At 41.5% G+C, this 25,371-nt stretch overlaps 1 protein-coding gene across 2 annotated transcripts in view; it reads right to left on the bottom strand.

Moving 5' to 3' along the window:
* PITPNB (phosphatidylinositol transfer protein beta) overlaps positions 1 to 24,483 on the bottom strand; it is a 64,079-nt gene extending 39,596 nt beyond the window's left edge. For both annotated transcript variants that reach the window (XM_043558046.1, XM_043558045.1), the window contains exons 1-7: positions 24,370 to 24,483; positions 19,614 to 19,644; positions 16,474 to 16,619; positions 5,476 to 5,567; positions 4,824 to 4,831; positions 4,243 to 4,317; positions 2,562 to 2,645 (exon numbers count right to left, since the gene is read on the bottom strand). In XM_043558046.1, the coding sequence (XP_043413981.1) occupies positions 2,562 to 2,645; positions 4,243 to 4,317; positions 4,824 to 4,831; positions 5,476 to 5,567; positions 16,474 to 16,619; positions 19,614 to 19,644; positions 24,370 to 24,389 (456 nt within the window). In that variant the 5' untranslated portion in view covers positions 24,390 to 24,483. The remainder of the gene's footprint in view (positions 1 to 2,561; positions 2,646 to 4,242; positions 4,318 to 4,823; positions 4,832 to 5,475; positions 5,568 to 16,473; positions 16,620 to 19,613; positions 19,645 to 24,369) is intronic.
* Between the last annotated feature and the right edge of the window lie 888 nt (positions 24,484 to 25,371).

Genomic DNA, 25,371 nt, shown 5'->3' with positions numbered 1-25,371 from the left:
CAGCAGAGGTAAATCCATGAAAACAGAAAACAGATTAGTGGTAGCCAATGGCTGGGGAGAAGGCAGAGAAGGGAGTGACCGTCAATGGGTGCAGGGCGTCCTTTCGGAGTGATGAAGACGTTCTGAAACTGGGTGATGGCGATGGTGAGAATACACTTGTACAAAATGCCACCGAACTGTCCATTTTAAAGTGGTTAAAATGGTAAATGTTATGTGTGCTTCAACCCAAAAGTACTGTGAATTCAGTAAACTTTAAAATAAATTTCTATCTCACTAATCTCTAAAATGTAACTTGGAAAACAGGAGCTACGAACACTGAGTAATAAAACCACACATACATATTTATTTACTCCCCAACAATGCTTGGTTTGAACACAGGTCTCAGAACTCCTGCACAACTGTGGACAATAATGGCGAACATTTATTAAACTAGGTGGTGCTCTAAGTGCTCACATTTAACGCTGTGAGATAATTAGGCAGAGAGAGAGAGAAAGCAACCCATCCGAGACTGAATAGCCAGCAGGTGGCAGAACCTCAAAATTTGAATCTGAAGCCAATCTAGTTTCAGAATGTATGTTTTTAGTCACGGCTCCATGGACTCACGATACAGACTCTTCTCATTTGGGCCCAATCCAGCTCTTTCCCTGCGGATCCATCCTAAACACATTCCACACAGGGAAGCACCCGCTCAGCCTTAGCGCAGCAGCTATCTCAAGTGCTGTTGTCATGTGTCCTCGGGGCCAACAGTTCCTTTTCTCTCCTCGCTGAAGGCTAGCCTGGGGTTGAAGGCATGAGACCAAGGGCCTCCAGGGTTCTTGCACAATCAGCCTTCACTGCTCTTCCCACTTGCATTCATGCCTGCAAACACTAAGCACCCATTTTACCCTGAGAACAAGAACAAAGAACCGCTCTTATGACGCCAGCAAGACCAAAGGTGTCTTGTATTCTGCAGGAGAACAACCTGGAATGCAAACCCATGAACCACAAGATCCGATCATTTTGTCTGGCCAGCACAACTTTTCCAAACACCAACAATACCACCTGAATGCCTTCCCTGGGGCACCCGTACGGCTGCTCGGCATGATCTGGTGATCTGTCGGTGCAGGCATGTAGGTCAGCCTGCCCCCGCCCACTAACCGACTCACGCACCGCTCACTCCCAAACACTGTCCTCCTACCACCATTCTTTCACACTCAGTGAATCGTGGCTGGAAAAGACACAGAGGGAAAAAAAGGCAAAACAGACACTTGAATATTGTTTTTAAAACAGAAAATACATTCACTTCTGAGGATTAAAAAAAAAAAAATCCTGTATCATTTCAAAGGTGGAATTCTCCTTAGAACTGAAAATAACTTCAAATCATAGCACAACTAAAATTTAAGAAGTTCTGTGACAAGGGTCCCTCATTAGTGCTTACATTTCTATTAAGGGAGGATATCCTAACAAAACAGGATCCAGTCTAGCAGGTCACTGCTGGCAGTCTCGACCCCAGTGATTGCAGAGAAAAGGTGGGAGACCTCTGTTTTAGAAGGGTTACTTTTAAGTTGCAACAGCAAAACCAGACATTTAGTGTTGGGGTTTGTCTGTTTGTTTTTTAAGCTTATTTATTTTGATAGAGCATGAGCAGGGAAGTGCAGAGGGAGAGGGAGAGAATCCCAAGCAGGCTCCACGCTGTCAGCATGGAGCCCGATGCAGGGCTCAATGCCACCAACAATGAGATCACGACCTGAGCCAAAACCAAGAGTCAGACACTTAACCGACTGAGCCATCCAGGCACTTGTTGAGGTTATTTCTGTTCAACTTACAACGCTGCTCAGGTTCAGACAAAAAGCACTGAAAATGAAACAGAAAGGCCATGAAATAAAAATCTAACTGAATACACTGGGCTTTCCTGTGACAGAAAGAAGGGATGCCTGCCACTCTTGTTTCAAAGCTTCTGCTCTCTGGACTAGCAGGAAAAGGGTCACTGGTTATCTTAACATATAAAAAGTCCACAACTGTGCCCTGCAAAACCAAGCAGCACCCAGCACACTCCAAGATAAGAACTGAGTTAATTTTCACAAGCTGCAGCAGAGTAATACAAGGGTCTTACTTTGGGAGAATGCAGGTCTTCACCTTTGGGGGCGGGGGGTGTTTTTATTAAGTCAAAAGCCTAAAGTACAAATATTTATATCTAGTAAAAATCAAGATTAGGAAGCTGTACAACTGTTAAGCTTTCTTAACCACACTTTAAAAGTATAAGGGACCCGCATTATTTATAGAAGTTCAAGGGATAATTCTTTTGTAAAATAATGTTAGTCCCTTTCCCCCCCAATGAAAACAAACCTCTATATATCTCAGGTATACCAGCATTTCTCAAAGGGATCATTTGTGTAAAGGTGAAATCCACAATAAAGACAACCTTCTCTCCTACTCGCTGGTCTTTTTGTTGTTCGGACCGACACCTGACCTCCAGACTCATTTCAGTGTAGAAATGCAGGCCGTAAAAGGAAGAGTGAAGATCATTTTTAGATTTAAGAGGCAGCAGGTTAAAATGTCACGGAGGACTATGCAGTACTTACTGCTGGTTCAACTTGACTTCGATCTGCAATATCTATGTGGACAATTTCAACAGTTTTCCACGTGTTCGGATCTAAACCGTGTACCTAAAAATGACAAAGATAAATGAGACACAACAAACTGTAGACTATTCTTACTAGACAAAACTAGTACAGTTATATATATAATCTTTATCTGAGCCTTTTGGAGCACATTATGAAGAATAAAAGAAACCCAAATTCCTACCTCACTAAATTAGCTGTCTGAAGTCTTAAGGGATCTACAAATCTTTTACCCCCTGTAGCCCTAAAAAATAAGTGTGGGGAAGGGGGAGGTGTGAGGATGCTGCCGATTAACAGAAACCCATCACCATTACTTCCTGGTAGTCCTTAGACATGAGCCATATAACCAAATGTACCGAACCTATGTTCAACCCAACGATACACAACAATGTTCTTGCAAGCCTTGAGTCCTAGACAAACATAAGGTGACATATTAGACTGCAAGAAGCTGCACTGTGTGGTTTAAAACCTATCCTGAATCTGATTATCCTAAAGCTTTCCAGTTTCAGTAGGATCATCAATTCCTCCATTCCTTGTGTTGATTAATCATTTCTGAAACTCCCTCTATGAACCAATTAAGAACGGTTTAAAAACCGCCACAGATACGCCCATTTGAGAGCTGGAAAAGGTACGTGAACTCATACACTGACTGCAGCATACCAAATCTTCTCATTTAGACTCGAAATTTTAGAATCACTATGAAAAAAACCACAGGAAATGTCAAATGATCTTCAGGAAGAAGAACTCAAATCAAATACAAGTCATAATTCAAAAGTTCTATTAATTGGCACCAATCACATAAAAGCAGAATCTACCATAACATGAACTTTCTCTCCTATAACAGCGCAGCACAAGGCTGGACAGTAGTTCTCAAACTGGAGCAGGCACAACACAGAGGACGCTGGACCCCCCAACCAGGGATTTTAGTTCAATAGGTATGGGATGGAGGCTGAGAAGGTGCACTTCTAACAAGCTCCCAGATGCTGCTCCTGGTCCAGAGGCCACACTTTGGACAGCCACTGGGCCAAGGGCATCAATCTATACCAGACGCCTCCCCAAATTCTTTGACAAGCCTCATCAAAAGTTAATGATTACATTGAGTCCTAAATAATGATTTTCTTGAAATGTATTTTAGGGATAAATGTGCACCAACTTGTAAAAACCAGAAGCTTGTCAACATTTTTATAAAATATTGAAAGCTGCTCTTCCCTCTCGCCTTTTGGCCATTTCTCTGACATCAACCCAGCCCCAGCCAAGTGGAGCAGAGGTGAAAATTAAAGCAGTCAAGTTTGCTTTGTAGAGTAGCTCTGGCAAACATAGAGATGAAAAGGTGAAAAAAACCTGAAATTAATGGCTAAAATCGGTTTGGGGATGATCTGTGAATTTTATCTCTGCTCTCCCTGTCCCAGATAAAAAAAGGCAACCTCACCAGTCCACTCGCACCAAAGCAAGGGGACTGACAGGGAAAGCCCGTCTGTCGCTGGCTGCTTGCCTGCCTCATCGCAATCGAACGCACCCTGGTGTGTCCAGGTAGGTCTAAGGTAGATCACCCTGGTGACAAATGGTCTGTCCGTGACAAAATGGACTACGGTATTCCCATTTCCAGGGGCTTCTGCACTGAAAGCCCAGAGTTGAAACTTACATTTTCTAATGTTCCCAAGTCTGGTTTGTGCCATGTTTCAATTTTAATGAAGAAATCATCTTTCATATATTCATTCTGTAGAAAACACAACAGCAAAATAACAGTGATCTTTCACCGGTTCTTTGGGGCTTCTGTCTGCGGGAGCCTTCCCCAGCGTAAGCATCTGCGCTTTGACTCTCTAAGACTGATCCTCAAGTGACAAAGAATCACTAGCTGCCTATTTTTATAGACTCACCAGGCAAACCAAATGCTGCATGCTTTTAAATAATTTAAACAACTCTACTTGTCATGCAGCATACAGGGCTAATATTAAAGAAGCTGAGAGGTTTGGTGAGCAAATACGGCATTCAAAGGAAGTAGCAGAAGCAAAATAAAGTCAACGGGGAGAGTTTGAGACAAGGCTGGAAAAAAACCCCATTAACTGGGAACATGCGGGAGAGTGTGGGCTGGTGGAAAGAGCACAGAGGAGCCATGCAGCGTTGGACAGTTTTAATTTAAAAAGTAAGCAATGACTGAAAATAAACTATGTAAAGCAAAATTTAAAGATGCAGAGTATGTGACACGAAAATAGTTTTACTCACCGTTACAACTGAGTCATAATGGGCAGGTAGGCAATAAAAAGGGGAAAAATTTCAGAATATTAATCAAAGTCAAAACAATCTGTCATATTACTTAATATCACGCAGATTAAACTACCTGAAAACACAGAACAATTAGTAGTTCATGTCTGCAAAGTTTCTACACGAGTGACACTACAGGATACCTTAGGTTATGAAATTAATAATATAATTTTAAAACAATGGTAAAAGGAATAAGGTCACAAAAGCAATACATCACTTTAAGGCTAATTTAGCAAACAACAGGAAACCGTTTCAGAAGTCTGCCATATTCCTCCCCTATTATGTGGCAAGATGAGTACAATACTATTGAAACTACACCGAAAGACATTTTTGAGTGCGGACGACCTTTAAGGTCTCACCCCTGGAGCCAGTGCCATCAGCAAGGACCTCCAGGTGGCTGTCAGCAGGGAATGAATCAATGCCCCTCACAAAGGTCTCAGGAGAGGAACCCAGTGCAATCTCTCCTCTGCCACAGCACCTGCCGTGACTCCCCAAGAACCCCACAGAGGGCTTTCTCAGGTGTCACCCTTCTCAAAGGCCTCGATACTGGGAGTCCCTCTCCCCCTGAGCAGTGGGGCGGAGGGGTAGAACGGCTGCCATGGACCAGGCTTACTTGTTCTACAGTAGGGGTATGCGTTCCAGGCTTTCTCGTGAAATACCAAGGAGCCCTCTGGAGCAATCATCCTCACGAATGCAGGAACTTTGCTGTGAGGAGAGAAATAGTGAATGTATTTTCAGTACTACCATTCCTTCTTTGTTGGCATCCACAGGGCTAGTTCAAGGAGTACCATCGTCAACAGTGATTACGTTCTGAGTTTCATAATCCATGTTCAAGACTGTTATCAACAGTTTTATTTTCAATCCCAAAGTAACTAAGTGGAAAATTAATGTAAAAACAACAAAATGATTAGGAACATTTAACTGTATGCAGGATTTAAGGGGGGAGAAAAGAAACAAGTTTGTGTTGGGCTTCTGCTCTACTCCCTGATATGAAATCCAAGTTAACTGAGGCTATTCAACCTGTATATAATACAGCACAGAAGTTCTCTTACGTGGTTTAGATAGACCATACTCACTGTGGAACACAAAACAGCCCCCAGAATATTGGAGTGTCTCTGAATAAAAGCTTTCAAGTACATTGTACAGAATAAACCTAAAGAAAAATGACAATGTGAAGGACCCATGTAGAAATGTGATAGTAAAACATATCAAGTACAGGGGCACTTGGATGGCTTAGTCAGGTAGGCATCCAACTTCAGTTCAGGTCATGATCTCACAGTTGGTGAGTCTGAGCCTCGCACTGGGCTTGCTGCTGTCAGTGCAGTCTGCTTCTGATCTCTGCCCCTCCCCTGCTCATACCCTCCCTCTCTCAAAAACAAAATGAAAAACATCTAAAGCATATCAAATATAAAATTTTATATGTCTGGAAGATGAATGTTATTTGCTGCCTCAAGTATAGCTGGAAGAAGGTTAAGTACATAATACAGGAGTTTGTGCCAATTCATAGGACAGTCAGCAAAGATCCCAACAGTAAGTGGGCAAAAGACACACAGGGATACATTACAAATAAAAAACACAACTGGCTAACCAACAAATGGGAAAATCAGTCTTTCCAGTCCTCAAAGAAATGTACATGAAACGACCACTTTTTTATTTTTTATTTATTTTGAGAGATAGGGGGTGGGGGGAGCACAAGCAGGGGAGGGGCAGAAAGAGAGGGAGAGAGAGAATCCCAAGCAGGCTCTGCACTGTCAGCATAGAGCCTGATGCGGGGCTTGAACTCACAAACCATGAGATCATGACCTGAGCTGAAATCAAGAGTCCAGACACTTAACCAAGACTGAGCCATCCAGACACCCTTGAAATGACCACTCTTAATGGCTCAAGCCTACTGTAAAGAAGGCAGTTTTATGGGCATAGGCTTTTTATCCAGATCGGATTTAAATCCCAACATCACCACTTAGAAGCCGTGGGACACTGGACACATTGCTTGGCTCTCTGAACTTGCTCATGAGTTGAACAGAGTCCCTATTACCTAACTTTGCAGGGTTATTGGGAGGATCCAATCAGATAACACCTGTAATGTGTTCAGCACATTGCATAGTACAGTGAGAGCCCAATTAACAGGACGTACTGCTTTTTAATTATCAGTTGACCTGGAGCTGAGTACTTTCAACGTGCCTTTCTTCTCTTATATCTAATAGCGCTGTGAGGTACACGTTAATTTATTATTTCATATAACCAGCATTTAAGTGGCTAATTGCAGGTCAAAACTATATCCTCCAACTTGAAGTCCTATACACTCTCTTCTGCATCCAAGTTGCTTCTCTGAGAACTTTCAAACACAACTTGATTTCCTAAAGTAAGAGAAAGAACAAACTAGGGAAACTTGGGCCCCAGAGAGGACTTCTGTCTCCTAAGAATCAGCAGTTGACCAGAGGACCCCCCCCACACACACCTGTTGAATTTTGGAAGCTAAGCAAGGTAAACGAAAGGAACCCCACCAGCCAGAGAGCCATGCAGTGACAGAAGAGGTGGACACCCCTTCCACTGTCTCCTCAGTACATAAGAATGTGCATATGACTTGGAGCTTCCCCTCCTGTGGCACATTAAACCACTGGAAAAGAAAAGCTGAAGCACCATTACATACAACATCAGAGCAAGATTCCAAAGGCATAAAGAGATTTACCTGTGCCTTTACATCCCGAAAAGATAGTAATAAGGAGGAACTAATTCTCTGAGCACTCATTCTTTCCAAATCTTGGGAAGACTCATGTAAAGGGGCATGACTTCATAAAAATAAAGCTAAGAAACCGAAAATACTTTCACCTTAAAAGTCAACAAGTCCATATTACTTCTTTCATTGCTGAAGAACTGGAACCAAAATCCCTTCAACTGTGGGAGAGGTCCATTCGGGGTATAATGTAACACACATGGGTGATTTTCTAAACACAGCTACCAGATTACCTACCCATCTGAGTATGACAAAAAGATCTATCACGGATTCATTTGGTCAACTTTCTCAGAAACATATTTTAACTATCCTATTTATCCCTATAGTGCCCAAAAGTCTAAAAACTTTAAACATTCATCCAAAGTTCTAAAACTTGCTGACCCAAACAGAAGAAAATCGGTAGTCACTAAAGGCCAGCAAGAACCAAAGCTACAAGAAAGTTTTGACATTTCTTCATTTTCCTCCCGAATGCCTATTACCTTACTTCCAGGATACTTTTCCACGATACCAATTCTAACAACAGATTTTGTTCTGACTTGGTTAAGAATGACCAAACCTTTGAGCCAGTTGTTTCAAACTGGCTGGCTTTTTACATTTAATACTAACAAACATCTTTCCTCAGTGAATCAAAATTATGGACTAAACAGAGAAAACACATAAACAGGGTAAGTAAATTTTAATTCTGCTTTAAGGGAGAAAAATCTTCACTGGTGGCAACTTTAAAATTTTCCTAACAAGGTGGTTCAAGCGTACCATTTATATGTAATTGGCTTTTCTACCTCACTTATCAACCTACCTAGCAAGTAATTTGTTTTGGAAGCTCAGGGTCTCACAAAAGGGACATATATTTACTGAATTACCAAGATGCAGGTAGGCCTTAAACAAATTAACAAGGACATTCCTCCTCTTGTTTTCCCAACTATCACGAAATGTTCTCTTGTGATAAACCAACATTCATGACAGGGCTTAACTCAAGATAGACACCTCTAGATTCAGCTGTTTAAGAGTCAGGCATAGAGGTGCCTGGGTAGCTCAGTCAGTTGAGCATCTGACTTCGGCTCAGGTCATGATCTCAAGGCTTGTGGGTTTGAGCCCCACATCAGGCTTTGTGCTGACAGTGCAGAGCCTACTTCAGATTCTCTGTCTCCCTCTCTCTCTGCCCCTCCTGCACGTGCACACACACGTGTTCTCTCTAAAATAAACATTAAAAAAAAAAAAATTAAGGCAAAAAATAATGTCCAAGAGCACAAAACGTTGTCATACATAGCCCTTTCCCCACCCCAATTCTAAATGCACACAAAGGATATCTAACTTCAGGGAAAAATTCAACCAAAATGTGTCATCAATTGTGTTGACAACACTAAGAGACAATTGTGGAGACAACTGTGGAGACAATACTAAGATCTGACGTCACTATAACAATGGCTGTGAACCTATTAAGTGGTTAAGACAATTCTGTCATAGTGGTACGGGAAAACAAACGGCTTATGTGGTTTAAAAGATATGTAATAAATGACTATAATGTATACTGAACTCCTGATCTAGGAGCATAGTTTTTTTAAACACTCTTGTTCCTGAGATATGTAATACCTTGGCAAATCATTTCAAACTGCACTTTTCCCATCAAAGTTTTATATCTACTTATAAACAAAATGAGCAAAACTGTTCATTTCTATTTTTCCATCCTACATCCTACTGTGGATAAACACCAAAATGTAGAAAAAACCTTATGAAAAAATCTAAAGACCAGATTAATCTGTCACAAATAAAATAATCTTTCATTTTATAATCAACTGAAACATACCTTAAATACATTGGGCACCTCACTCATTCATTCATTCACTCAAGTATTTACTGTCCATTGTATCAGGGGCTATGTAAATAACAGTACACAAACAATTCCTACCCTGAGCTCACCTTCCAGGGAAAGCAGCAGGAAACAGAGCAGTATATAACCAAAGGCAGTGAAATACCTCTCCCGAAGTGCAGTGAAGGAACAGAGAACTGGACAATTACGTATTGGGGTAAGGGTGCTCAAGGCCTCCCCGAGGAAGTGACACTACAACAGTGATCTGAGGGTGAGGAGGGCCAGCACATGAAGAGACAAGCCCCAGAATCCCATCAAATAGCAAAAGCCGTGGCCCACTTGGGTCCCTCTGAGGCCTCTGGCATGGCTAGCCTATAGTATAGGAGGAGAGGGACGGACACAAAATGATGATGGTGAGGTGAGCAGAGGGCAGACAGATCACACTGAGGCCCATTTTATAGACTAAAAGCATTGGGTTTTATTCCTTGTATGATGAGAAGCTACTGAAGGCTTAAAGAAGGAGAATGACAAAACCAGATTTAAATTTTCAGAACTTAAAACTCTGTCACTTTAGTAGAGTCACGTTAGTAAATGAAAATTAACTGGAGTGCGCAAGAGTGGCAAAAATTAACTCAAAACGGATTGAAGATCTACACATAAGAGCTAAAGCTATAAAATTCTTATTAGAAAACGTAGATGGGAAATCTTTGGGACCTTGGGTTGGACGATGGTTTCTTAAGTATGGCACCAAATAACAACAAAAGAAAAAATAAGTAAACTGGGCTTTTTCAAAATTATCAACTTTTTATGCTTCAAAGGATACTATCAAGAAAGTGGGAAGAAAACTCACAGAATGGGGGAGAAAAACCTGCACATCATATATCTGATGGAGCTAGTTTCTATAATATATAAAGAAACTTACAACAAAACAGGCAATTAGAAAACAGGTAAAATATTTTAACAGATATTTCTCCAAAGAAAATCTACAAATTACTAGTAAGCACAGAAAAGATGCTCAGCATCATTAATCAGCAGAGATATGCAAATCAAGACCTTGAAACACCATCTCACACCCATTAAGATGGCTATTACCAAAACAAAACCTGAAAATAACAAATATCAAAGATACGGAGACAAGGGAACCTTCACTCACTGTTGGTGGGAATGTAAAATGGTGCAGTGACTTTGGAAACAATCTGATAGTTTTTCAAAAAGTGAGGAGTGAACATATGACCCAACAATTTCAACTGTAGGAGAGTGCACGCATGCATGTATATACACACCCTAAAAACATATGGCTACACAGAAACTTGTACCCAAGTGTTCACAACAGCATTATTTATAAGAGCCAAAAGAATGGGTAGCAAGAGATCAGTCTGGAAGCAACTGGAAAAGTTCAAGAGAAAACAGACAATGATAACTTGCATTAACGTGGTGGGGATGGAGATGGAAAAAATGGGTAGATTTAACGGGGAAAATTTACAAAATGAGTTAAAATCCTGATTTGTGGGAAGGAGTAAAATCACCAGACACAAATTGGCTAACTTTCAGGAGGTAGAACAAGGCTTTAAAGTTTTGAAGAAATATAGGGGCACCTGGGTGGCTCAGTCGGTTGAGCGACCAACTTCGGCTCAGGTCAGGATCTCACGGTTTGTGAGTTCGAGCCCTGCGTGTTGGGCTCTGTGCTGACAGCTCAGAGCCTGGAGCCTGCTTTGGATTCTGTGTCTCCCTCTCTCTGCCCTTCCCCCACTCATGCTCTGTCTCTGTCTCAGAAATAAACAAACATTAAAAAAAATTTTTTTAAATAATAAAGTCTTGAAGAAATATCAAAAAGAGAGAGGGAAGGAAGTGTTTTTCACATAACAAAAGACAACAGCCATAAGAAACGTTAACATACAATGAGGAAACAATACACAACAGAAGTTATTTCTGATAATCTTCTGGAACAGGATCATTCTTGATTTAGAAGTGTGAAAACTGTGCAGGGGCGCCTGGGTGGCTCAGTCAGTTAAGCGTCCAATTTTAGCTCAAGTCATGATCTCACAGTTAGTTCACTGGTTCAAGCCCCGCACTGGCCTCTGTGCTGACAGCTCAGAGCCTGGAACATGCTTTAGAGCCTGTCTCCCTCTCTCTCTACACCTCCCCCAATCACGCGTGCACTCTCTCTCTCTCTCTCTCATTCTCAAAAGTAAACATTAAAAAAAAATTTTTTAAGTGCAAGCTGTGCAAAATTTAAGACTTAGAACTATATACAAAGAAAAAATTTTGTGTTGATGTCTAATTCTGGACTCAAGAATGAATTACTATATTTGCCTGATATTTTTCAATCTCATACTTATTCAAAGATGCTCTCTGATGTGAATCATCTCATATAATCGATCTTTGTATTCTCAGGTGACTTTAAACTTCTCATTTTTAAACATGAACATAACTTTAGTTCCTGGCAAATGACTCTTTTGCCTACAAAAATGAGGTCTTTACTGGAACCACATGAAATTTTAAAATGATGTTCAATTAAACCTCTGCTGTTCTAATCTTTGGGGAATAAGATCATTCAGGAGTTGGCACAACTTTAAGAATTCTGCATCATCCAGGACTGACTGGAGATGGTGAAGACATAATGCTTACTATGAAGAATAAAAGAGTAAAGCTGATCTTCCCCAAGAAGGGAGAGAAAACAAAAAACAAAAGGACTGGTCAGTGTGTTCCTTCCTACAAAGTCTCAGGAGAGCTGCAAGTTTTTCTCTGAAATAACCATCTCAAAAGTTGCAACACACTTCCTTGCCTTGCTTCAAATTCTTTGCCCAATAAAGTCTTTTCTCCCTCCCCACCATCCACTGTTAAGTGTATATTAAACATCATAAGGAAACATACTCAAAACTTTTATGGTAAATGGGGTACAAGACAAATACGTACACATGAAACACATGGTCGGGTGTCAAAATGAGTAGATGTGACAAAAAGTAATGGGAAGAATAAAAGTAGTCAAGGGATGTCTCTGCAAAGGACAGTGCTGACTATGTGTGGGAAACTGAGGTTATGGGCAAGCCCGTATCACAAGAAAAGAATCTAACCAGCTGAACATGGCACTTCTGAAGGACAATGAAGAGACGGGCTTACTTAGATCCAATAGTCTGCACTCTGGACAGTTGTAACGGTTGAGAGGCATGGAGAAGTACACCTTGTCAAGCTTAACTTTATTCTGAAAGAAGGCTTGAGACTTCTTTAAAGAATTACAAGAACACGGGATATGGTGAAACCCATCGTCTTGAAAGAATTTCTCAGTCAACTCCTTTGGTGTTCACTTCAGAAAATGGAAAATATTCTAACCCTCCCACAGAACTCAGCAGTAGAGCAAAGTGGTTAAAAGGGTAAGTTCTGGAATCACAATGCCTGCCTGGGTTCATGGCCTGTCTCTGCTACCAACAGTAGTGACGCAGGGGCCAGTTACTGACACTTTTCTGGACTTTCTTTTCCTCACTAGAAAAGGCTGCTACGGGGAATCAATGAAGTCCCACCTAGAATACTTACAGTGACCAGCACACAGTAAGAATACAGTAAGTAAGAAGATCTAGTAAGAATATTAGATCTTCTGCTTACAATTACCATGGGCAACTATTTACTGTAAGTTTTCAAAGGACATGGAAAGAATCTCATTATCTTGTAAAAAGATTATTATTTGAGATTCAAGGAAAGAAAAGTCCCCTGCAATGGTCACTAAATTATGGGTTTTTTAATACCTTGCCAAGACTGTTTCTCAATCTTCTGGTTAAGATGAAGTGTACATATCTTACCAAGAAGTGTCTTGCTGAAATGGGAAGGCATACTGGCCAGGGAATCCAGAGACGTTGATTCCACTGGGTAAAGCAAACCTCAAATTTCAAGTATCTCAAACATAAAATAAGGTGTTGGTGGCCCTGGGCAACAAATTTCGCCAGCCAGGTTTGCAATTCTAGTGATGCTATAAAGTGAGAGTGCACATAGCACTAGAGATTACCCAATGGAGCAAATGCCAAAAAGGGGAACAGGGATTACTGGACACAACTTCCTCAGGGAAGGAACCCTAAAACTCTCTAGGTCTTCAGCATGTTAAACCTGCAGGATGCCCGCACAGGATACACAAGTCTGACAGGCTATGCCGCCAGCCCTGTGTCGTGACTGCCTTCTTTCCTATGGCCCAGCGAAGGCCCGGGCACTTACTGCTAAATGATTCTTTGCCCTTCCATAAAATAATTATCCTGTGGCTACTGTGCCATCGGCATGACACTGCTGACTCTGAGTGTGGACATCTGACTGCCTTGCCCTGGACCATTCTCTCCCCTGGACTACAGCAAAATCGGTTCTGGTTTTGTCTTTATTCCCAGACAGGTTTTCAGTGGTTCTTCACCACTGCCAGAGAGGCTATTACCTGCCACGCTGACCGAGACCCATTAGTGCTACCCTCTTTCCTTTTCCTTTCCTGTTTCAGGCCTCTCCATGCTGCTGTCCACAGCTGCTATGTTTGTGCGACAAAATCAGCCTTCTATGGGCATCAGATAGCCCTTACCATCCAATCAGACCCCCTTCCTCCCTTCTCACAGGACACCTGTGCTCTTGAGGTCCTGAGCGCTTGTTGTCCAGGACTTGGGACTGCCTACTTGTGACCAAAAGGCCATGGGATCAGAATCCAGAAAATCCAGGTCTCAGTCACCATTCTGCCATCTACTAGCTGTGTGACTTTGGGTAAACACGCACTTCAGTGTCCTCTGATATACAACACGTATATCGCTTATTTTTCAGGACTGCCGTGAGAAGTAAATGAATACGTGACGGGGTAAAACCAAAGGGCACTGTGGAATGATTTTAGCTCTTTCTAGGAATGAAGAAGCCATAAGTTCCCTGGGAGGCTGGCCTCCGGAGAGTCGGTTTTCCTTTATTTAATCTATTAAAAGCCTGAGAGAAGTTCTGAAAGTCACCCCCAAATAAGCTCTTCAGAATATTAACAACTCTTGTACTACCCATATTTATATGGCCCTCTTCAACTCAAAAGATTTCCTATTTATGGCTGGAATGTCATCTGAATCAGATGTTTCAAAACAGTTATCATTTTTTCCCTAATTAAACAATATAGAAGAGCAAAACAAATTTTTTTAAATCACCCATAATCCCACCACCAAGAGAAAAACATTCTTAACATTTTAATGAATCTCTTTATAGACTGTTTTCTAATTAGTTTTTTAAAAATATATGCACTGCATATTCATTTTTACATACATATCTAGCAACTAATCTTTTCCATGTAATGATATATCAAATATTTCCCCAATTGCCCACTCTCAGTTTTCAAATGAAGGGAATTTTGAATCTGTTTCAAGACTATTCACATATAGATATCATACAGCAACAGAAAGTTTTATGTATCAAACATTCTGGTTAATTTTAGAATCCCCAGAGAGTTAAATGTTTACAATAAAAAAAAGTTTTACATGTTGGTAAAATTCAATTAATGAGGAAGTGTACAATACTCTAAAAATAAGACTATTCAATATTACAAATGTTATGTAGATCATAACATCTAGAATGCCACATTTTTCTCTCAACTGACACGTTTTTTTAGGTATACTTAGGGCACTAATAAATTAACAGGAACCATGAATAAGGCAGTCTCTATGGACAACTGATTGATCAGAATTATTGCCATTGTTCAAACCTGCATCAGAAACAAAGAAATGTTGTGTTCTAGGAGAAAATAAATAAATAAATAAAATTTAAGATTCGATAAAGTCATAACCTTCTTTATATTCACGTGTCAGTATAAGTCAAGCAGCTGTCTTAAACTGAAACAACAGGAAAAATACTGATCATCATAGCTCATCTACAACTTTGAGGAGCTCTACAAAAAACATGGGTGTTATTCATTCCAGTATGAAAAGAATAAAGGCAAGAAAAGATCAAAGATCTCTCCTACCTTTAATAAATTAGGGGGGAACTACTGAAAAAACGGACTCTTAAAAACCATTGATGATCTTTTGCCTTCCTTGGACAAACACTGGTATGCTTTTTCGGTTTTAAAATATTTATGCCAAAAATAGAGATCAGATGGCCAAACTTAGGAGAATGCAGAAAACAACTTCTATCAACCAAACAGATAAAAACTATGAACAAGAAAGATTTGAACAGTCAAGTCACATAAGAAATTCAAATGGTCCACTGATACAAACACTCAACTTCGCTAATAAAGAAATGCAAATTGAAACAAGAAACTATTTTTGTATATCTAACTGGCAAAAAACTAAACAGAGAAAATTATGGAAAATGAACACTATCAAATTCTTTGGGGGCAATCTGGCAGTAATATCAAAATTTTAAATGAACATGTCCTTGCAGCAATCCCACTTTTATACATTTCTCCTAGAGAAACAGTTACCGAAGGCATGAAGGCATGTACAACCACGTTCCCAGAAATCTTGTATGTAACACACAGAAAGGAAAATACCTAAAGCACCTATATTGACTCATCATTTACAGAATGGGTAAGTCAACTATGCTCTGTTCACCCTAGGAAATCTCGCTCAGCCTTAAAAAAATGCCACAGACATTAAGGACGTTCACGATGTGTCACTGCACAAAAGATAAAGGCAACTGCAGAAGTGTACGTATAGTATGATCCCATTTGTCGTAGAAAACAAAAAATAACACAAGTAACAAAGCTCTCAGTATATTTGTTTTTAAAGGCTTATTTGCATATGTATAGAAAATGATTGGGAAGGAGAAACTGCTTCTAGTGTTTCTCCCTGGGGTTACGGATATGTGATGGCAAGAGGTGGGGACTAAGTTTTTATTTTACAACCTTCTCTGTTGTCTGAATTTTTTAATAAGCAGTCATTACTTTTATAATTTAAAAATAACCAATAAATGGGGAGGTTCTCTCAAAAAATTAAAATGCAACGCATTGTCGGAGTGAAATTTTAAGAAATACCTCAGCACACCTGCCAGGAAGTTAAGGGGTTACATGATCAACAATAAACTGGATAGTTAAGGCATCATTTTCAATAGAATGACTAAGCATCAAATGTGAACAATCAGCTTACCTTTTTAGGTGATAGATTTTGTGTGTATACTGTCCCTTTTCTCCATCTTTCTCGTAAGGTTCATTTTTTAAGACTTCGATTCCTTCTCCACCGCCAGTTTCATTCTTACTAGCTTCGGCAACAGAGTAAAGCTGTCCAACCTGATACTGGAATTTCAGAGCACAGAATTTCAGTAAGCTAGTAGTAACTGTGGAAACTTCCTATGCTAAAATAGTACCATATATGATACTGAAAAGCATATCCAAAGCACTCAGCACATTTGTTCCATGTGACAACAGGACTCAAATTAGAAATCAGTATGTTTAGGAAGACAAACACTAGATGATCATACAGCTTTAAGAAACTCTGTAATATTTTACAGGATTTCCATTATTTGAGAAAACTGTTAGTTACAAACACTCTGGGGCGCTTTAATATGTACCGTTCACTTATCAAAAAAACACCTTGATGTTTGGCCCAACTTTTTGTATAATATACATTTGTGTTTTCCAAAGCACTTTCACATCCATTTTACCTCATTTAATTTCACAAAATTCTGAAAATGACAGGAATATAATTGTTACTCTGCCAATTAAGAAAGCTGAGCAACCAAAATACTATTCTTAACGATAAAGAGGAGATACATGAAGTATAATAATAAACCTTGAAAACGCAGAGAACCATTACAGCCCAAATTCTGGTAGACCTCTGGGGTCTTTTTTTCCCATAACTCTGCCTGACATGCCCAATTTGGCCCTTGTCCACCAAAACAGAAGCGATGGTGGGTACTCAGGATCAAAACTGTTTATTGTAAAGTTCTCCAGTAAACAGAAATACTTTTTAAGGATTACACATATACAAGAATTACTATAAAAGGCAAGGAACTGCTGACAGTAGTTTCTATTTCATTAAAAAAAATTTTAATGTTTATTTATTTTTGAGAGAAAGAGAAACAGAGTGAGAGCAGGGGAAGAACAGAGAGAGAGAGGGAGACACAGAATCCAAAGCAGCTCCAGGCTCTGAGCTATTAGCACAGAGCCCAACGCAGGTCTCGACCTCATGAGCTGTGAGATCATGACCTGAGCCGAAGTCAGACCCTTAACCAACTGAGCCACCCAGGCGCCCCTACTGCATTTTAAAGTGAACCAGAATTCTCAATGGCCTGAACCAATACCTGTGAGTGGGGAGAATTGTTCTGTGTCAATTTGGAGCTGCTAACAGTTCCAACAAATAATAAAAAACAAAGTTCTCATGTTCTAATTTGTTCTAGTGACTACACCATGGCGCTATCTCCAATCTCTTCAAATTTGGCTAAATTTCTTCCTCCTGGTGAGGAAGGCCTAAAGAAGCGTTTTTCTTTTCTTTTTAAGCATGTTTTCAAAGCAAAGCTATCTCTAAAAATGAAATCATTCAAAATGAACATTTTATTTGAGACAAAAATAGGGGTAGTGGTAAGCTCAGTAAACACTCATTATCTAAAAAGCCCATGGGAGTTATGACACTGTCTTAAAGGTTAATTTAAATATACACTAACTCAATCACTCAATTTGGGTTTAGGAAGCTAGAACCAAACACGTTTCTTAAGAGCAACAAAAATAATTTCTGTAGGGGTTTTAGACTGCAGGAGGAGATGTTTCTTCTCTGGTTTTTGTAATAACACCACCAGGGTTGGTCCAGTAAGCTACAATCCTTAATTAAGTCCTTCAAAACGTACTTCTCAACACTGTCATATTTTTAAAGGAGGATTAAAATGTCTCTAAATCAGAAGATAAATTTAATCTCAGGCAGGAACAGAGTAACAAAACTTCACACAGAAACAACTAAACAGTATCCAAAAAAAATACATTAATGAACTGATATTCTGTGGCATGCTGCTAGGCTTTCATTCTCATTTTTAAGAGTAATTTAAAGACAGACAAGAGAGGTGTTTAGTAAATCTGAATAGAGGAATAAGCCGAGATTATTTTGGATGACAACATCAAGACTCAAAAAGATTTCAACAAATTGATCTGACCAACTGAAACCAAAAGAAAAAATTTAACCAAAACAAACGTCAATTTCCACATTCAAGTTCAAACAATCAATCACACAAGTAAAGCACAGGGGTGTCTGGCTTGAGTATTTTTATACAGGGAAACCTGAGGCACTACTGAGATGTATACAGCTGTGTTCAAGACTGCTTTGAACTATGCCAGCAGCTACTCATTTTTTGTTTCTGCATTTTTTTTTTCCTTTCTGTCTTCTGTCAGCTGTCACTTCTTAGGTTATCAGTTTGTTTTGTCCCACTTCCAATTCACTGCTTCTAATCTACTGTCAGCTCCAGGAAAACAAGAAAACTGAGCCAGTGCAAACTGTATGCGAGTTCTAGAAGGACCCAGCGGGCTTTGTGGGGTTTGCTACACAGATGTTTCTCTGCTTTTATCCTCATTCCCGGCTATGCCACAGACGGCTACCACCGAAGGATGTACGAGTTCTGGATTGGATGTGTACTTCTGTACCACGTGCAGATCAAGGGAGACGATAAGCTCTCACAGTAACGTGCTGGTCAGGCTGTGTTTGGAATAGTGGTTTCAGCAGAGCAACAACTACGACGCATGTAGTGAGAGCAGCTGGTGAGGAAGTCTAGAGGTCATGTTAGACCAGGCCAAATGAACGCACTGGGAATGGTTAACCCTGTGACCTCATGTGGAGGAGAAGGAACAAAAGAACTCAAGGGGAAGAAAACCTAAAGGGCTACCATATGCCAGTCAGAATAGGCTTATTTCCCCTGCACGAGTGGAAGGGACTGTAGACAACAAGCCTTACAGGAAAGCAGATTTGGGCATAAAGTCAAAGGTTTGAAATATCCGACAGTAAAACAGACTGTTTCTCTAAGCAGCAAGTTTCTTAGCCTTACAGTGCTCACACTGAGGTTGGAACCTCCTTTCTCTGGGATATTGTAGCCAGAATTCCTGAACCGGGCAGGAGATTAAACCACATTGTTTAGAGCCTTCTGAAACAAGGCAGTGTAACAGAATTCATTTATAATTAAGCTTCTGTGATACACCATAATTCACTTGTACGAATGTAAAGGTAAGCGAACACGACAAGAATATGATTTGAGATTAATGTACCAAAACACAATGTATCAACAAAACAAACAGAAAACAAGCAAGACTTACCTCCTGAACAGAACATGGCAAAACCACACGGCTAAAACGACAAAAGAAAAAAAAAAATATTTATCATGTATGAGAACACAGGTCTCTAGGTTTACAATAACTTTTACTTGAATCCAATGATAGCAGATCATCCAATACAAGAACGTCATTTAGAGAAGAGGGTCTTCACGATGTATACAGCTCTAAATAAGAATTTTTAAGCTGGTGGGGCGCCTGGGTGGCTCAGTTGGTTGAGCACCCGACTTCAGCTCAGGTCATGATCTCACAGTTCGTGGTTCGAGCCCCAAGTCAGGCTCTGTGCTGATAGCTCGGAACCTGGAGCCTGCTTCCGATTCTGTCTCCCTCTCTGGTCCTCCCCAGCTCACGCTCTCACTGTCTCTCTCAAAAATAAATAAACATTAAAAAAAATTTTTTTTTTAAATAAGAATTTTTAAACTGGGGAAATAAGATTACTGTTTCTGGGTCTCAATGATGATTCCCATTTAGTGTCCTCATTGTACCAGGACCCCAAATGCAGTTGCAGAGATTCTGGTGAGGAGAAAAGGAACAAGTGAAAACTCATCACTGAAAATTGCAGGGTGCCGAATATATTATCTTTGGACTGTGTGGTCAGGTTGCCCTCAGGCAATTTTTGGTATGGTTTCATTCTCCATCTCTACACTACGAATTTTGTTTTCATGATATCTCTCATTGGACATAGGTCTTGAACCACTTGAACGAACACTTCCAAAAATCGTTCCCCACTACCCAACTATTCCTCAGTTTTACTAAGAGAAAGACAAGTAAAAAGGTCCTTTAGACTTAACAAGAATAAACTTTACCAAGGAAAAACACTTTAAACTTTATAAATATAACCTTTCCAGGGTAGATTCAGTTTAAGGTTGACAGATGTTTGATCCTGTCCAAGAGTTTGTTACTGGACATACAAAAGGACCTAAAAGGAGGCTAATGCTCCTGAAAATATATTCCAAAAAAGAATACTGGGGTGAATTATTTTATGTCAGAATATTGCATTTTATCACCAGATTTTTATATGGAAGTATCTTCACTTATTTCCAGCATAAACTCTGAAAATCCCTGAGTATCAACTGTCTCGTGATAATAGCTGGTGTCCAAGATAGCAACTTTTTTTTTTTTTTTTTGGCCTGATCCTTTTCAGACTTTTCCCTACTAATCGTTAAATGACACAGCAACGTCATTTAAAATTTTTGTTTTAACTCTATTAAAAGGAGAGAAAAATTTCACAGCGGTCACCTCAATTTTCATTTTATAGAAAATTCACAACTTCTTCCTCATTCCAACTTCTCTTTGGCTGCACTGCCCACCCACCCCTCTTCCTATCCTCCTCAAACAGCTATGCTGGAGTGCTCAAATCACCTTGATTTCCAATAGTATAAAACATGCCTCCTGTTATTCTCCCCTCCTTCACTAGGGGATCACTCAGCATTCTTTGTCTTTCTGATAATGGTCACCTAAAGACAAGTCACCAAGACTACTAATTCCTATTCTCATCAAGGATAAACTTGTTATACAAAAACTCCTTCCATACCTAATCCTTTTAACTGTCTCTTCAGAGTACACACTAACTTGCTATCTCAGTCACGCAAAATAAACTAGGGCCAAGCGGGTGCAGTGGTCAGAGGGGAAATAAGATACAGATGGAGTGTATATTTCGAAAGATAGAGAAAAATACAAAGATACAGGTTGGGAGCATATTTTCAGGACCTGGAATACAATGGTAAGAAATCTATTACATTTATTAGGCAACAAGGAATCCAGGAAGGTTGCTCCAAAAGAGAAGTGACATGACTACAGTTAATCTGAAGAAGCCATCTGTAGGTAATTAAAAACCATTAAGAAGCAGGATGTGGGGGAAAAGCCATCTTTGGGAAAGCTGGGCAAGGGTGTACAAAGGCCTGAACCAAGAAGATGGGCTGCAGAGGAAATGAAAGGAATAGAGAGGAAAGAGTTAAAGACTTCCCTGAACTTCCACAAAACCAAAGAATCACTGCTAATTTTAACAACTACTCACTGGTAGGAAGATCCCTATTTTTATACAACAGCACTTTCAGGGACTTATTTCACAAAATCTAAGTTGACTGATCGAGACATTCTGGATGAATGATGAGTCAAATAAATTCTTCAACATTTGCTTAATGAAAAGTGAAAGGAATAGATAGGCTCTGATTTTCTCTTCTTCTCAAAGTAGTATTCAACTTAGAGTGATTTGGAAATTTCCAAATTCTCTGAAAATCATCAGGAAAATAATACTCCAAATAAAACTAACAACTAGTTCTTTAAAATCAGGCCTTTCCGCGAACGGCAACTTCATCCATTGCTCAAGTAACAATTTGAAGGGAACTCCCCACCCTGAGAAGTCATTTTTAAACTTTTAATCCATGTCAAAAATAGATGACATTTTTTTAAAGAAAACAAACATTAGCCAAAGTATTTTACGGTTTACCAACATCTTCACATAGGAATGACCTATTCATTGCTCCTGACCAAAAACAATTTTAGAAAGTTGACTTGCAAGCAGGAAGAATCATTTTTTCTTCGTCTAACAGCACTGAGCACTTACAGTATGCTAGCCTAGATGCTATGCTGGATACCAGGAATACTTAGAACAGTCTCTGCTCTCAAAAAGTTTAAGAGGAAAAAAAAAGTCTAGGGAGACACACATGAAGAGTGAACATCAAATGTAATTTGTAACTCCGCAGGAAAAAAATTACACTTGGGCACATTACAGCATTCATTACCTCGGTGCATTTAAACTTTTATAATGGAAGTAATGGTTCACAAAAAGCGTATTGTGCAGATTCCCAGTGGGAACTGCTTTCCATGAGTTAGGTGGATACTCCTCACATAACTGTCAAAGGGATCTACTGAACACTTAATTCATATTTTAGGAAAAGAGGAAATAACTCTAATAAAAATGACGAGATCGGTGATCTAAGATCAGTTCGGCAACCCACTTGCTATGTGACTTGGGCCAAGTCAATTTCCTTCTGTCTTGTTCCCTCCATTTGTCTTAATTTCTGCCACCTACCTACATTACAAAGATGTCAGAGTAATAAATAAAACTTTCATGATACAGTGTATAAATGACTTGGAAGAAAAGGTTTATATAAATCCAAAATTCAATACTATAAACTTTAAGTGAAAATGTGTCTTTTCTCAGGACCCCGTCACTGATTAAAGTTGTAATTTTTCATTAATTTAACAAGTGCTATTGAGCCCTTACTATGTTCCAAGGACTATTCTAAGAGCTGGGGATGTGGAAGTGAGCAAAAAGGAAAAATTCGTGGAGCCTACATATAGTAAAAGAACACGTGTAGTAAAATAGATTTTAGAAAAGTATGTTGCACGTTAGACAGTGAGAATTGCTACTGACAACAATTACACAGGAAAGGCAAATACCAAATGGTGGGGATTGCAATTAGGCTTTCAGAGAGGGACTCCCTAAGAAGGTGATACTTGAGCAAAGACCTGAAGGAGGCAAGTTAGTTAATGAGATGAGGGAAGAGCACTTCAGGCGGAGAGAACAGCAAGCAGAAAGGCCCTGAACCAAGCATTTTCCCTGAACTAATGAAAATGATAAGGACGCTTGCGAGCTTGGAATGGGCACGGGAAGGGTAGTAAATGTGATGAGAGCAGAAAAGAAAATAGCGTAAGACTTCTGTGCGCTATTGTAAGGGCTTTGTTTTTTATACACAGTGAAATGGGGGGGGGGGTGGAAGGTAAGTAGAGAAATGACAGGTGTGACTTTTTATAAGAAGTTTGAGAACATTAAAAATAAAGTGTCTGGAGATGGCTAAATTAAGCTGAAATTTGTTTAAGAATTTATAAAGAGAAGAGCAATTGAAAAGCCAAGGAACGGGCCACACTCGAAATCCCTAGTTGCCCACAGGATGCTGACGATACGAACCAGCTGTGACACCTCAACAATCATGCCTAACCAGATTTCCTGTGATAGTCACAGCCCTTGCCGGTGGGAAATGCCGTAACTTTTCAGCAAAATCACTTTGCCCGTCCTGATGCACCTGAAAATCATTCCATTTGACAGACCACGTGTTAACTCCTCGTCTAAACCCCGTGAAGTAGGTGTAACCCAGAGTATCACCCCATCTTAAAGATGTGAAAACTGAGACTCAGAGCAGAGAGATGGCTCTCCTGGTAAGTCAACACAGCTGCCCTGGGGAGCGCACTTTTGCCAACTCCCAGCTCCTGCTTGAACTTCAGGGTGCCTACGTCCCACCTCGAGTCGCGGCACCAGGGCTGTCTTGACCTGGCAGACCTGTCTCCCGCGGGTTACAGGTAGGCTCCACCCCAGACGACAAATCACTGTCAGACCCACCGCGCCTCCCCATCCTCGGGGTCCGGCTCGATCCCACTGGCGGGCCTGCGGGTGGGCCCAGACTGAGACTGGGGGGTGGGGGGGGTGGGAAGAAGGCGGGTCCCAGCGGAAACTCCCGGCCTCGCCTTCCCGGGCCACGCGCTCCGGCCGGGAACCCAGGCGCCTCCGCCCCAGGGGAGAAGGCGGCGGCGGTGTTATCACGGCAACCTCAAGGGAGCGGGTCTGGGGGCGCGCAGTGGAAAGGCCTTCAGTGGGGCCGGGGGCGCGGGCCGGGGGGAGGGAGCGGCCACCTCGAGGTTCGTTCCTTTCTAGGAATATTCCGCTTCCGCCACTCCTCAGTCAATGAGTCTCCCACCACCGAGGTCCCGTAGCCCCGCACGCACCCACCGACCCACTCACAATTCCTTGATCAGCACCATCTTCCCGGAACCCCCTCACAGCTGCCGCTGCTGCCGCCGCTACCGCCGCCGCCGCCGCCGCCGCCGCTACCGCCCCTCACGGCGCCTGCGCGGCCCCGCCTCCTTGCCCCCACCCGAACCACTGCGGCGCCTGCGCGTCCACACCCTTCCGCCGCGACTCGTCGCGTCAGCGCGCGCGAGGGGCTAGCTCCGCCCCAGTCCCGCGCCCCACCCTAGGCTCACGGAGCCTCCACTGCGGCTGCGCGACTCGTTGGAAAGCGTGCACCTTCTGCTGCGGTTGCGCAAACTGGGCTCGCGCTCGCACGTCCCTTAGGTGCCACTCCTCCCTACAGTCTAGTTTCCTCGGGTCGTGTGTGCAGCCTACGGTTTCTGGTGAGTTTTCTAGTCAGTTCCCTGGAAGTCGTGTTTTGGTAACCAGCGCTAAGCTTTCTCTCGCTACTTTTGAGAAGAGGCCCTGTCCTTGACTGGCATGTCGTTCCGACGTCTACAGGAAAGTCTTGCTGACGCGGTGGGGAGGCCGACGCCACCGCGTTCTGTTCCCGTCGCGGGCCCCGTCGGATTGCGCGGGACACACAGAGGCTCACCTGGCTCACTGCTCACGTGCATGTACCAGCAGCTTCGTGAGTGCAGCCAGGGCCAGCAGGTGTGGCCACAGAGCTCCCCAACGCCCGAATCCACCCCAGAATCCTGTGACCCGATGGGAGGAGTGCCCACCGCTTGCAGCGAGGGCCCCCGCGGGGAATAGAGGTGCTCGCCCTTATAGACCCAGGAAAGGGACCTGGGCTGGGAGGACAGTCGCGCGGCCATAGGGAACGCCCACGCGACCCCTTTCCCCCCTACCCCCCAGGCGCCCTTCTGCCCGAAAGCCTAGGAGGAGTGGTGGCCCCAGGAGTCATTAAAGCCAGGCACTGTTCTAGGCGCTGGGGATACACCTGGAAACAAAATCAGGGGGCACGCCCCCTGACCTCCCTTGGAAACAAAT

The sequence above is a fragment of the Prionailurus bengalensis genome, chromosome D3 (assembly GCF_016509475.1).
Source record: "Prionailurus bengalensis isolate Pbe53 chromosome D3, Fcat_Pben_1.1_paternal_pri, whole genome shotgun sequence".
NCBI lineage: Eukaryota > Metazoa > Chordata > Mammalia > Carnivora > Felidae > Prionailurus > Prionailurus bengalensis.
This window is presented reverse-complemented; position numbering and strand designations above follow the sequence as displayed.